Consider the following 15,085-nt stretch of genomic DNA (forward strand, 5'->3'; position numbering starts at 1 on the left):
ACGCGCCCTCTGAGGAGCGAGCGTGACCCGCGGCGCACGCCAGGGGGCGGTGGTGAGCCCATACTCCTATTGGTTCGCACCGCCATCACTCAAGAGGCTGGGGCAGCCCCATTGGTTCGAGCTGGAAGGGCGGGAAGGCTGAAGCGGGGTTCGCGCCCTCTCCTGTCCCCCGGCTCGAGTCCTCGCCGCCTGACGGCCCTGCGCATGCGCGCAGCAGCAGGCGGGGGGGCCCGCCCTCTGCTACAGCAGCTCGCGCCCTCGTTGGTTGCTAGGGCGCGCGCAGACGGGGGAGGCGCATGCGCGCTCCCGGTGCCAAACCGCAGCGAGGGCTTGTGAGGGGGGTGGGCAGGAACGACCCGGCGTGGCGGAGGTTTAGCGGTGCGCCTGGCGGTTGCACGCTGCCCTCCGCTCCCTCCCCCCACCCCCGGTAGCCGTCCGTCAGCGGGCCAGCTCTCCTGCTCCCGGGCAGCTCAACCGTCCCCCTCCGGCCCCCCCGTGAGGGCGTTCCCCACGCCGCGCACGTGACCTGCCCTGCCGCGCATGCGTGGAGCGGCCCGGCGCGGCGGGGGCGGTGCTGAGGGGAGGCGGCGGCCGGAGGCGCGGGGCCGAGCCGGGCCGGGCCGGGCCCAGCCGAGCCGAGCTTAGCCTGAGCGGCGGCGCAAAATGGCGGACAGGTTCTCCCGCTTCAACGAGGACAGGGACTTCCAGGTAACGGCCGCGCCGCGGGGGCGGGCGAGCCCCCGCTCTACCCCCGGCGGCCGCGCTCTCCTCGGGAGGCCGGGGCGGGTCGCTCCCCTACGCTTCATCTCCGCCCCGCCGCGACTTTGTACGCGGTCCCGGCGGCCGGTAACGACACAAAGGCCCGGGGGGCTGGGGCGGGCTGTCAAGGTGACCCGCGGGAGGGGGCCGGCCCGAGGAGAGGGGGAGCGAGCGGGCCGCCGGGGCTCCCCCCGCCGAGCCGACTCTCACCCGCAGGAGCCCGGCGCTCCGTGGGTTGGGGTTTTTCTTCTTTTTTCCCCGTGGTTTTTACGGTGCGTTAGGCCAGAGGCTAGGCGGGAGCTCACCTGCCTGCCGCTGCCCCGCCTGGGGCTGCCCCGTCCCGCCGGCCGCCCGGCGCGTCCCCCCAGCCCCGCGTGGAACGCGCGTCTTCCCTCTCGCATCCCCCCAAGGAAAACATTCGTATTCCGACGTAATTAACGCCGCTGTTGCTGTGTTAAAGGGGATTTAAATGAACAATGGTGAAATTAACGTTGACTCGTTAAGCCTAAACAATGACATTTTGTTTTCTGACTTCAGCCCGAGAGAATCTCGAGGTTGGAAAAACAAAAGGAGTGAGAATAAACGCAGCTCGAGAAGGGCTGTCGATGAGCTTTTCTGTGTCATTCTTGTTTTGGGAACCCGGAGTTGCACTAGTGCTTTTCACCTGAACTCCTGCCTTTCACCTGAAGGTCTGGGAGGGATTTTTTTATAGTTGCAGAGCTGGCGTAATTCTACTTCATGTAGCACTAAGGTGCAATCTTGAAAGCGCTCAGGATGTCCAGTAGTAATTAATTTATGTTGCTCCTTCTGGATGCTTTTGGGGATGTGCGCTTCCTAATTTGTTATTGAACTGCATTAGAAGCGCATGAGAAAATACGTATTGGCGTGGCTGCCTGTCCTGTTTGTGTTACCTTATCGGGACCATAGGTATAGCTTCCTAATGCAGCCCTAAACGCAGGGGCTGGTTTGCATCGTTCATTTCCTTAAATGAGGGAATGAGTTATAGTTAATATCGAAATGGTCTGATTAGGTTTTGAAGTTCCTGTTTCAGGAAGTGGAGCGAGCCGGATCTTGGGTTTGAAAATACATTTCTTGTAATAGTTTGCTTTGGGAGGGGAGAGATGGGGAACCTAAAACGGGTGCTGCAGGATATACCCAAGAAATGGGTAAGATCTGTCGTCATATATTGCACAACTAGTCACACGTGCCTCTTGCTCTGTGTACTTGTTGGCGTCCCTTTGTGGGGCAACCCCTCTGCAAAAAAACAATTGTAGCAGCAAAACCTGTTACTGTGTCATTGCTCTGGTCATGCAGGGGGAATGTGTAGTGATGTCAGAGAGGAAACAGGGCTCCATTACCCAATGCCGAAATCTTAAAAGCTGCCGAGCATGCTCGGAAACAATGACCCAGTCACAACCCTGTTTTCCTTTGACTTTAACAAAGGGCACTCTTTTTAATTGGGACTTTATCTGTGCCAAATATCAGACTTTTGCTGTCTTTCCCATAGACTAGAGCGAAAAATAAAAAGGTAGGGTTTGTTTTTATAGTAGGGTAACTTCTCCCTGAAAACTTGTCAGCGAGAAGACATTTTATTTTGTACGTTAAAGCTTGCTTTGAGGGAAAAGGGGAGTTGGTCCTCTGGGAGGAATAGTTTGGAGTTGGTTAAGGCTTGCAGAGGACTGAGCATGAAAACGATGAGCTATGAGGAAGCTGATTAGAGGGAGACTGGGCCCACATATCTTGGCCAAGGTCACGCTGAGCAGTGGGAGCTCAAGTGCCTGTGCACGTACTCCTGACAGTTGGTCAATCTAACAATTTTTGAGGTATGTTGTTGGAAGAAGGCTTTCTGAACTGGATTTTCCCTCCATCTTCATCCAGATCACTTTCAGAGCAGATTTTTGACTTTTTCCCTCTATATTTAGACGGATGTCACTTAGACATAACACCAGAGAATGGCTTGCTATGCTGAGTGTTTGCAGGTCCGCTGTGAAAGCTGCACTGTGACTGTTGCTAAGCTTAGGTAAAAATATGCCTGCCTTTAGTGCACAGCTTTTGATCACGTCTGTGCAATACTGGTCTCAAAACTACAGCAAAAATAAGACACTCTGTTAGTGTGAAGTCACAAATTTGTATGTAGGCTTCCTTGGTAGGAGTGTTTCTGTCAGTGTTCAGAATGCCTTTTTTTCACGCAATTTCTAGCAGTTCTAATTCTAAGCTTTGGCAGATGAAATTTCTGTCCTTTGACCGAGAACAACTATAAACGTGACTCTGTGTTACTTCTAGTCTGTTGCGACCCGAGTGGGCACGGCAAAAGGGAGATGGTGCTCTAAGATTATATAGCTTGAAGCAGGGATAGATGCGGCGTGGTGAGGGGGAGGGAGGCCATAGAGATCTCTGATTGTTCCTGGGTGATCTACTTGTGGTCTTCTTGATGAAGCAAAAGGATGTGTTACTGTCTCAAGAGAGGAGGAGAAACAAAAGGTCAGGAGTAAAGTGCATGGCTTGAAGGAACCTTTTAGCTGTTTGGAAGAAAGGCAGATGGCTTGGGATTAGCGATGTGGCTAATGGAGGAAGAAAAAAGCATTTTAGAGTTCTCTCTATTGTTATCAGCCTTCTTTCCAGAAAGAAACTGGAAAGATTCTGGGTTTGGGAGGATTAGTTTGGCAAGAGTGCGAGTTGAGCACTGATGTGGGCAGGGGAGAGATGAGATTGGTAATGCAGGGTTAGCAGAGGTGATATTCAGGTTTCTGAGCTTCTGATATGCTGGAGAGAGTGGATTAAAGGTGAGAGAGCTGCTGGGAGTTACTCTTCCCTCCCCGTGCCTGACTAAAGGAAGCTCCGTGGAAGGCAGGAATGGAAACGTACACCACCAGAGGGAAACGGGTTCAAGAAGGAAAGGACCTAAATCAGCTGAGAAAAAGAAGGTATGGTCAGAAGTGCCTGAAAAGGTGATGAGAGGAGGAGGATTGCTGAGCAGAGGGATCAGCTGAGGACTGGAGAAATAAGAGGGAGTGGGGGACCTTCCCATAACTGCAGCCAGAGCGGTGTGGTGGATATAAAGAAAGCTGCAGAGGGAGTGACGACACTATCATGGGGTTACAAGTAACCCTGGGGAAAAGAGTAGCTAGTATAAGTGTAAGAAAGTCAGATATCCTTAAGGATAAAGATCATGATACGGAGGAGGAGGAGAAAGATTATGTACTCGGAAATTATTCCGAGCCCTCTCTATAGTAGGGTGGAAGGAACCTCAAAGCCAAGGATGGTTTGAAAGATGAAATTGCCAAAGAAGGAGGAAATGGCATTGGAGGGTATTGCCACAATGAGGTGATTAAGCAGCTTTTATTTTGTTGTTTTTTTTTTTTTTTTTTTAAATAGGATTGTCTTGCTTTTGCTGAGCTGTGTAGCTTTAGAAGCCACACAAAGGGTTTAGACCCTCTTCTCTTTTTGCTGTATGCTCCCAAGCCTTAGAAAACCTCAAGGGAAAGTCCCTGTGTTTGACTGTATTTTACAGGTGCTGAACTTGAGGGGAGCTCCAATGAAAGGCATTTAGCTTTACTCTGTCCAGTAATACTTGATCTTTCCCTGACCGGGGCAGCACGGCAGTTTGTTCAGGGGACTTTAGGCAGTGAAATGAATTACTGCAGGAGAAGGATATCACTGACCTTCCTTCTCATTCCCCTCTCTAAGCTCTCAAATGGTAAGTTGCCTGCTGAATAGCTTACCCAAACAAATCCCAACCTTTTCCATTGCTGGAGGGGTTATTTTTGAGTGGCCGCTGACAAGCTTAGTCCATTGGTTAAAAGATCGTACTGCTTAACTGTCGCAGGGATGTCTGTCACTTGTCTGCCTCTGCTGTCTCCTTGATTGACTGGCTTCCCCATGGCTGAGACAAACTTGTGAACCATCGTAACTTCAAGTAATCATGAACAATAACTGTCGACTATGCTAACAGTATTTTAAGAGCGTTACTGAAAGCTGTGTGAATACATGAGACTGCCTCAAAAAGTAAATGTATTTTTTAGTGTTATTTTTACAATTGCAATAATGTTATTCTTTAGATTAACTCTGCTGAACTCAAAGAATGAATACTGTGGGTGTGTCCATATCGCTGAAATCCAGTAGAGCTCCCAGTTACTCACAGATGTTAGGAAAATCTTTTCTTGCTGTATCTTTCTCCTTTCCATTGTTGAAGCAGAAATATTACGAGCCATATGTGTATATGTGTACAACAATTTCCTCTTCCTACGTACATTGCACTTACTTGCATCATTAGCCAGATGGAACGCAAACTGTTCTGTCTCTTGATTTTTTTAGTTTGTTGTATAGGCCGTATAACCAAATAACGCTTCCACCAAGCAGAAGTGCCTGGTTTTCTAAACTGGGTTGAAATGTGGCCAGTCTGAACCTCAGTTCTGGTATTTTTGCTCATGCCAAGAAGATAGGCGGGTTTTCCCCACCCCGCAAAGGATTCGGAGAGCTAACCGAGCACGTCACTGTTACTGGCTGGTCTGGGATTCTAGTCCTGCTGCTTCCAGCAAGTTGAGCTGAGTGCTGATGGCATGGGGATTTTATGCTTTTTAATTGGCAGAATGTCAGGGATAAGTTTTGTTCCCAAGCAGCTTAGGCAGTCTGGCTTACCGGACATCTGGGCTGGCAGCGTGGAGTTTTAAAATCCGTCCTTCTAATGAGTGTGTGTTGTCAGTGGCTTCAACTTCAATTCATTTCTTAGGTGCTGCCTGAGGCAAACGTATTTGATTTTTATATCCTTCAGCAGGCCGTGACTGCTCGTGGGTTATGTGGCAAAGTCAGTTGGTGGGTTTTCTCCATGCTGCAAGGAAATAAGCAGGGTCACTTTCTTTTGCCTAGTTTTACTAACTGGAAGGAGAAAAAGTTAATGTGGGGGGACGAGGGAAAGACTCGTTGGAGTCTCTTGGAGGTTGGAGTCTTTTCAAAATACATTATCTTGAGCTTGCGACTGATACAAGATCCTGGTGCGTGAATTTGCCTTTGACAAATGTGGCTGAGAGCAGTCCATGAGGTAGCCCTTTCTGTGGAGTGTTTTCCTATTTATGCGTTAATCTTCGATTTTCTAAAATCTATTAGTATTGTTTGGAGATCCTAATTTATCATTAGATTAGAGTTAAATTTCTGGTCTAGGCACGGTGCAGGAAGGACAGTGCTCTTGCCTCCTTGGCAAGATGTGCTGACCTCGCAGTTGAGCAAAGCAGGGACCCCAGAACTGTGGGTGATTTTTGCCTGCCTGTGTGAGCAAGGAAGGGAGGAGAAGACGAGGGGAAAATGCATTAAAAAGTATGTCGAATAGTATTGGTTCCATTTTTAGAAGATCACAGGAGAATCTGAACTTCAGTGTGGATTTTTTTGGAACTTGTGGTAAGTTAATTCTATACAGACCTTTCCTGTCATGGTTGTACCTATCCCTCTGTGTTTTGTCACTTGTGTGCTCTCCTCTTGTGCAGTGATGTTCTCTATTGCCTTGCTTAACTGGATAGGAAAGGAAACACTTTATTTGGCATTCTCACAACCATGTCTAAGCTATCTCAGCTTCTTCTGAGTCACCCCCTCCGGATCAAAACCAAACCCTCCTGACTAGTCTCCAAACACCCACTGAGTGGGGATGTAGGGCTTTAGGTGTTCATTCAATCAAAAAGCGCTATTGCAGTACTTGGTCAACATTTCCGCAGTTGATGTATGCTTTTTTTACCTATGGTACAGTTTTAAACCCATAGTAATTCTTGGTACTTTCCACCTTCAAGCAGCTCTAAGAGCACTCAATTAATTTGAGTTTAGTTATTCACAGTTTTAAAGCCAGAAATTGATATTAGGATGTCTGCTTTAAATAGCCGTGATCCCTTACCCTTCAATATCCATCATTTGACCCAGTTTTTGAGTCCAGGAATTGGTGTTTGGCTATAGTATCTCTTTCTCTTGAAGACAGCTGGTGATGGTGAACGTTTTCCTTTGTAGATTGTTCTGATAGATTGGCCAATGAAAGGTGTATTTTCTGTTACTTTTCTTCTAGATTTTTCGATTTTCAGCTTTTAGCTGTTGTTTCTGGTTATGTCCTTCTCTACAATGCCAAAGTGCAAATTAGCACACTGCTGCTTCTTATGTGAGGGCATATGTAACATTTCTGTCTTAGCCTAACCTCTTTTGAGAGCCTTAACAGTCTGATCTCTGAATCCTTTTATTGTAGGGACTTTTGCTGTTCCCTTCGCGTTGTTATGGCTTTGGGCATCTTAAAATTTTCCACATTTGTGACTAGAAGACTTGCGTAGAGGAATCTAGAAGAGACTTCATCAGTATAATGTAGAGAGATAAACATGTTTATTGCTACTTTACTCTTACTTGCTGTTCCTTCGTTACACACCCTCTGACTCTGTTCTTATCCTTTTTGCTACCGTATTGCATGAAGCAGTTTTAACGTGGATTTCTCCTGCCTGCTCGGGAGCAGCCTGTGCTGCAGGTGTGTTTGTACAGGGCTCTGTGTGTTTGGGAGTTCAGGCCGTGTTACACAGCTGATTGCTCTGTACAAACACGCTGTCCACACTGGTGCTTACTGTTTGCTGGGCTTCATGACCTGCAAACTGGGTCGGCAGTTGCTCTCTTTCCTCTCTGCTCATTGATAAAAGCATTGAATGGTACCAAGTCTTGTGGAATGAGTTATGAGTTTGAATCCAGTTAATGTGCTCCTGAGTGAGGTTTTCTGTGACATTTTGGTTTAGAAACAATAATTTATCAAGTCAAACACCATATTGAGAGGAAAAAAAAACCATACTACAAAAGCTTGGAAGTTTGTAGTGATAAATAAATTACACCCTAGATATGAAGTGATTACCTGATCCCATCGGGCTATTTTCTCTGTCTTTCTTGTTTGAAAGTCCTTGTTAGTCATGAACATGTGAGTGCTGGAAGCGGCAGCATCTTCTGCATCGAGGTATGTTAAGAAAAGGCTAAGAGAAAGTTGGGTGAGTGGGACCAATGCTAATACTCTTCGGTACAGTTGCTGTAAGCGTTGAAGAACTAAACAGCATCCCTTGTGTGCTGGAACAGATTTATAGCTGGCGTTGGTAGTGGCAGAAGGAATCTGAAAGACATTAAATTGTTCTTGTTTGGTGCCAAAGTATGCAAAACATAGCGAAGCAGGGACCTGCCTCTGGCTTCCACTCCATTTTGTACAAGCTGTTTATCTCTGAACTGTAAGACACATTTTTAATTGGACAGCTCTAACTAGGTTTTTATATGTACATTTTCCAGGTGTTTTTTCAGTGTTTTTAAGTTCAACAGGTAGAATTTTGCCATCAAAATTAACTTTTAGTTTGGTAAACAAAAGGTGCCATCAACTTTTCAACATGTAATTACAAGGTGCTTCTTTCAAAAGTTGCCAATTTAAATTCACATCCAAATCTTAAGTGATTGCTATTGTTGTATTGACTTGAGAGGATTTCCATTTTAAGTACTCTCAAAATAATTGATGTGTGTGTTTGCCTCAAATGAGGTTTTGCTGCAGCTTTCACAAGATGTTGACTGTAAATATTAAGCTATTTTGGAGGGTGTGAAGATGTGCAGCGTCCGTACTTACCCACTTGTATTGCTTATTTACAGGGGAGGGACCAGGAAAGCTGTTTATAACGTGGAAGGCAATGAAAATGCTCGCTGTTGTCTGTGACTGTTTTACCTCTGTGTTGCTAAGAAAGGATAACTGAATTTTTTTGCATCTTATGGTCCGAAGAGGGAACAACAGGAAAAAGGATGATTTTGTTCTGGGAAGCATTAACAAAGGCTTTCCAGGTACTGGTACAAAGTTGTTTTTGTATAGCTTTTTATAGTTTTGAGAAACCACATGGGTTTTAAAATTATGCAAGAAAGCTTCCAGTGTGAGCAGGGCTTGCTGGAGTCATCTTCTAGGTATGTGTTGGCCTTAAAAATGTGTCGTCTTCTGGGTGCATAATGAATATTCAAGAAACATTCTTAAGCTGTTCTTTCCTGGAGTTGTTTTTGAATTCTCTGGATGGATTTCTAAACATCAACATGGTTGTCTGCATCAGTTATGTTTTGGAGATCTTCCATTGTATAGAGTCATCAGGTCCTGCTTAGCTTCAAAGGGCAGCATAAATTACTGCCTGAGATACTAGTCAGCATACCTAGGATCTTGTATGGATCTTGCAGAGAAATTATAAACCCGTTACATTTTGATTGTGTGTGATAAACATCCAGTTCGGATGAGCTGGGTTTGGTTTTAACACCTTCCCTCTCCCATCTGTGTTGGCTGATATTTACTGGTGAGGTTAGCAGGTGATGTAGTTGATAGAGCCCCATAAAAATAAACAAAATAAGAGGTAGTACCAGCAGACCATGTCACTTACACCTTTCATGTTTTATCCCTGCCCGGAATTGGTTTTTCTGCTCCTGTCTCTGCCCTGTGTGTAACCCTACAGCCATGGTTGGCGGTACGTATCCCCTTCAGGCCATCTGAGGGGAGGTGGGTCAGTCGAGCTCCGGGCTGTGTGAAACCAGCAGGTCTGGTAACAGCTGACCAAGCTGGAAGGATTTTTGAAAAGAGAACTAGACACAAAATGAGATGAATGTCGAATGTGGTTTGCTGAAAATTCCTGGTCTTTGGGTTAGGCAACAGTCTGGTGCTCTGTGAGGTTCTTGCAGAGTGGTTTCTATGTCTCTCAGGTGCTGCACTAGCAACGCTCATGCAGGTGTCCTGGATGCGGGGTGCTCGTAAGGGTTGTGCTAGGAGACATCTTTGGGAAAAGCTGATGGATGTTAAGGTGCCTTGTCCTCCTAAAGGTCTTGCAACTCCTCAATGTCCTCTGTTAAAAAAGAAAACGTTAAATTTAATAGGATATTTGCGTCTGGAATCACTGAGTCTTTTTTTCTCGATCTGTGAGGGTGCCATATGTGTGCAGGCAGCAGGGATTTTTGGAGAGGTGGCATTTGCTCACTGTGTTCAAATTCTGCTTCAGTTTCCTGCGCTCAACTGTTGAGACCTTGCATCTGTGCTGACCCGTCCCGCGACGGCTGCAGGAAATGTCAGCTGTGCTTTCCAGCCGTGGGAGCAGAGACCGGAGGGTGCTGCAAAATATCCTGTGACTTGAGCTAATGCTCAAATGCCATGGCTTTATCTACACTAGAAAGTGGCATTTTTTTGTGGGTAGTCATTTCTCTTTTTAAATATTACTAGCGTCTCAGCTGCTGGTTTACAGCCTAATGCCTTCAGAGCTTTCAGGAGTGGGGAGCGGGCTTAGTTAAATGTTTTGGAGTGGCACTTGTGGGTAACAACCCTGAATTTTGTGGCTTGACTTCATGTTTTGGAGTTTAAGGTTTATTGATTGAATTAATGGATAAATAGAATATGCACAAGTGGTGCTGATTTGCTTTAGTGTTTTAATATTCCATTTTCTAAAGTAAATGCAATATAAATGTTATTTTTTTGAGTATTTTCCTGATATTCTACCAGTGTAAAACTAATTTTTGAATATCAAAGGAGCACACTGTGCTCTTTTCAAGTGCAGTTAAGCGATCATAATCACGATGTGCTCTTTTCCAGTGCATTTAAGAAATAATGATGGTGACTGGAGTGGGGCTTTTCTGCAAAATTACTTTTTTTAGATTATCTGCACTGTCACAGGAACACGTGTTTCGGTGCACCTTCTTAAGCTGGTCCTGAAATTCAGGAGAGGCATAAATAGGTTGTTCCTGCTCTGACATCTCAGCAACTGCGTTCTGCGTGTTCCCTCCCCAGTCATCACTGGTTTTAGTGCTCTCGGGCATAGGCGCGGTGTTTTATACTGGAGTCTTTTCTTATTTTACTCTATTCACCCCGTTGAAGGCATCGTCCCTGTGACTTGTGGAGCAGGCAGCATTTTCCCCAGGTATTCTTATTCTAGGCTCTCTGTATCTGACTTCTGTTGGGTTTTGTAACTTACATCATCATCTTTGGTATTAATAATAATGTTTGTGTAACTGAGCTCTGGTGTTGAGCAGTAACTGAAAGGACAGCTGAATTAAGGCATTCTGAAAGAAAACCATTGCTTTCATGTCTCCATTGTACTACTCCTTTGTTGTAGTTTTCTCCAGTCTCTGCATGGGAGCCGTGTTTTGAGGTTTGGCCTAGCTACTGAAATGCAAACTTGCTGCATTGACTTTTCTTTTGAAATAATCCATGGATAAATTAGGGCTGTTTGTAAAAGAAACTGCTAATTCCCATCAGGAACGTGCACTATATGGAACGTATTCTGCATGTTGATGTCTTAATATCCTCTGCGCTTGGACAGATTGGAAAGAGCAGTAATTAATATCCAGGGAGGTCTAATGGCCCTGAAGCAGTTGAAGGGACTCATCGTTCTTTCCTCCTTGTGTTGACGGTGCTGTAGGTGACTTAGAAAATGCAGCACTCAGGAGTCGGGTCTGGCTTTGCATACACCCTTTTGGGGGGAGTGAGAGGGAAGGAGAGAGCATGTTTTTCTGCTGTCTTGTAGTTTTTGCAAGATGCTTTTGGAAGGGTCATCTCTGTGTCTCCCCCAGTAATATCTGTGTGTCCTTAGATACTTTGTCTTTGCCCACCTTCATGAAAAGGTGCCTTGTGTAGGGGGGAGAATTAATTCTGTGACACTAAATTTGCGCTGATGAACGGGCTTAAATCAACAGTTCATTTCACTTGCATTGAGTCATTTATTGGCAACAATTCTTGCCACTAAAGATTTTTGGGATGAAAGTGTGATTAAGTTCTTAATTTTTTTCAATTATACTGACTGGGTCTCACTTCTACAATGTTTGGGACCTTATAAGTAAGAAACAAATAGCAGTACTCTTTCCCCTTAGCCATTTAACTTGAATTGTTTCAGAAAATGCAGTGACTCTGCTACATTTAATCTTGGACGAAATGGCATTTGTTGGGCCAGAGCTCTGAAGTATTTACAATCCAAATAAGGGAGAATAAGGGTCTAAAATCCTGCATGGAGGCAGCTTTTGTTAGTTGATTTTTCAAGTGCTGTATTCATAACTCAGCAGTTAAGTGTGTGAGGGCTCCAAGACGTAAGGTTTGGTGAAGAGCTTCGTGCAAAGATCAAACAATGGGAAAGTGGAGGAGAGAGGGAGAGGACATGTGACTGTGAGTAACCAAAATGGGTACTTAGCCAAAGTTCAGATGGTATTACACAAAAGATTACAGGACACAAACATATTGGCTCCTGGAGATGAATGCAACAAGGAAACTAAATGGCATGCGTGGTGTATAATAAGGAATGTTTAGATGTTGAAGGCTTCTCCTTGCTTCTCATCCAAGTAGTAAAACATACTGAATTTCACTATACTTGTGAAGCACCTAGCGTCAGAGCACTTGCTGTAGCATAAAGTGATAGCAATAAATGATGCTTAAGTGGAAGCCTCTCATCTTATTTGCTCTGCTATTTTAGGATGGAGGTAGCATCTGTAAGAAAGCGATATAAGCAGTGCATCTTGTCTTACAAGGCAGAAGTGCCTGATACAGGCAGCTTGAGAATGGAGGGGCAGAAGCTGAGAGGGAGAAGGGGATTCAGCCCTGAAATCCTTGCCCACGGGAGTAGGTGGATGCTTTGTCATCAGCTAGCAGGGCCAGGATTTTACTGTATCCCTATAATAGTCGTACAGGACAGAAGGTTTGGGAACAGGTTTTGAATAGTGCTGGGTTTAATGCAGCTGTTACTTTATGGCCTGGTATCCATTTTGTAGGGATTAGATTCTTCTTTTCACTTAAAGGTTTCCTCTGAAGAGGGAGCATCCGTCAAGTCTGCAGAAGACACAGATTGAAGTCATATTAAAATGTGGTCTGTGCTTTTGGTTTGTGTTTGCCAGAAATGTAGTTTATTCTCAACAGATTCAACATTTAGGGCTTAATTGTTAGATTTAAATGTTAAAGTATTTTGTCTTCCTCTGATTCATTGTCTTAAGATACAGCAAAACAGAAATGTTACATGGATCCATTTGCTGTGCCAGGTTGAAAGATTGGAAAAGAAGGAAAACAGATGGAATTTCCCCCTACTTGTTCCTTAGCTGCCTCCAGCCCCACAGAGTCCCAGCTCCAAAAGGCGTGTGATCACTGCCATGGCAGACAACATCACTTTAACAAGCTGTTTGTTGTGGCCTTAGAAGTCAGAACCATTTTTCTCCTTGCTTGTTAGGCATCATCAGGCTGAACGCACTCATAAATTTGACTCCAGTATGACTGTTGCATTGTTATCTTCCTGCTTTTTTTCCCCAGGGTGAGTTACTTTATGGTAGAAGGAAAATGTTTCCCTTATAAAATTTTTTAAAGTATTGATAAATAAAGAACATTCTCTGTGACAAGTATTGATTTCAGTTCCATTTGCACACTTTCTTACTCTGATACTTTAAATTCCCAAGCCTAGAACAGCCAACTTCCTAACAGAGCGAGCACTTTGCCAGCACCCCACCAGGGCTTGTTACCCTGTGCTCGGGTGGCATTTGCATACCCAGGAGTTCAAGGTGATGGAAGCACCCTGCCCATTTTGAAAGTGTTAGTATTGCTGTTGATGTAATAACAAGCAACCTGTTCCCACTCCCATTACCAGTAACAAAAAACCAGAAGTAGATACAAAGCAGATAATAAACCTCAAAGTATATAAATCTATAAAATAAACCCCAAAAAATATCAAGTGGATAATAGTGGGATCACTAGAACTTAGAGAGAATGGCTTTATTTACTTTCAGGCTTCTTTGCGTTTGGCTGTCACAGAGTGAGTGTTCAGACCTTTGCATAGTTTCTGGGAGGAGACATTGTTTTTAAGCACAGAAAATGAAGTTGTAAAGCCTCAAATCAGCAAGGCGTGCTTTCAAACTGGAATTGACCCTTGCCTTTGTAAAAACAATTATAAATGTCTTGGCAGGCAGTGCGCTGAAGGAGACGGTGAGTAGGCAGAAATATTTTGCCAGCTCCAGGTAATTTAGTTGGCGTTACTGAGCTGTCTGCAGGCAGCAAGTCTCATTGTGAAATAAGGCGGGGGGGAAGTATGTCTTTGTTTTTGCTGAGAGCGTTTCAAGTGTTTGTTAACTAAATGTTACGTGGATTTAATTTTTTTACATATGAAATTTTAGTAATGTGTTTTCACTAGCGTTCAGTAGTCAACAGTGCAAATTCATTAACAGCATGTGCACTCTTGACTGCTTTTGTTCTCTTGGGTATTACTTTTTGGGAGGCTGGGCTGTGTCTTTCTGCCATCGAGGCAGGTTTTCTGTTGTCTTCTCCCTGCTGGGCTCCCTAACTTCGCAGCACACACATGTACAGTCTGTACATCTACACCATGCCAGTCTCCAAGAATTACTGTCCTTTTTAAGCAGTTCAATGACTGCACGTGCATGGTAAGTTGGCCTTCAGCTTGCTCCTTGAAGGCTGTCCAAAAAAAATTGGGTGGGAGCAGATTGCTGCCTGCAGATTAAGTCCCAAATTTGCTCTGGTGAGGCCGTGGGAAAGACTACTACTGGGAGCAGAGCATGGCCGGGATGAATTATCGCTGTGGACGGCAGATGATGTATAGGCTGGCAGTTGGGGCACCAGCATCAAAGCACATTCTTTTGGCAACAGGTTTTTGTCAAGATGGTCCCTTGCAGATTTGCATCACTGGGTACGAACACTCGTTCCAGAGGATTTTTGGAGGCTGGTGCCTGGCTTGTAACGGACTGCCTGTTAGACTTTTACAACTATGATTTGCTCTTTCGCATGCTGGCTTTCATTAAAATTATTGCAGAAGGAAAAGTTGGTGTTCACAGAAAGGAGGAGAGTGACAACATGTTTCTCTTGGCAGTGGTGTTAGGTGTGTTCCTGCTCAAAGTCATCATGGAGCTGGGATGCAAATCAAACCTGCCAGGTGTTTGGTGTCATCTGAGCAGCCAGAAGGATCAGTGGCACTGCAGGGTCTGGGAAAGGAACAGGGGGTGACAGCCGAGGCCTTAGCACCTCCTGGGGTTTCACAGGGCTGTGATGCTGAGCAGTGTGCCCAGGGAGCGTAGGAGAGCCCGCTGAAATGACCCCCTGCTGCAGGCATCTCTCCTGTTTGATTTTGAGTTTTCAGCTAGAAAGTCAGATTTTAACTTTCCAGATCTGTGCTAGCGATGGTGGATGTTAATGCTACGACATGGACCTACTGAATGGCCGAAAATGGTTCACCGTGTTTGCAGTTTCAGGAATCTGAGGTTTCAGAAACATCTGAAATTACAACAGAGCTACAACAGAGTTGTGTGTGGGTTGTGATGGTGGTGGTTTTTGGTGTTGTTCCCCTCCCTCCCCCCCGAAATGGCCACT

The 15,085-nt window shown here is 45.3% G+C and overlaps 1 protein-coding gene across 3 annotated transcripts in view; it reads left to right on the forward strand.

Moving 5' to 3' along the window:
• The first annotated feature begins 569 nt into the window (after positions 1–569).
• GPATCH8 (G-patch domain containing 8) overlaps positions 570–15,085 on the forward strand; it is a 56,923-nt gene continuing 42,407 nt past the window's right edge. The window contains exon 1 of one of the 3 annotated variants that reach the window (XM_075117121.1): positions 570–708. In XM_075117121.1, coding sequence (XP_074973222.1) covers positions 664–708 — 45 coding nt within the window. In that variant the 5' untranslated portion in view covers positions 570–663. The remainder of the gene's footprint in view (positions 709–15,085) is intronic. The other 2 variants (XM_075117122.1, XM_075117124.1) reach the window with 2 other exon arrangements.

Source organism: Phalacrocorax aristotelis, chromosome 23, assembly GCF_949628215.1.
Source record: "Phalacrocorax aristotelis chromosome 23, bGulAri2.1, whole genome shotgun sequence".
Lineage (NCBI taxonomy): Eukaryota > Metazoa > Chordata > Aves > Suliformes > Phalacrocoracidae > Phalacrocorax > Phalacrocorax aristotelis.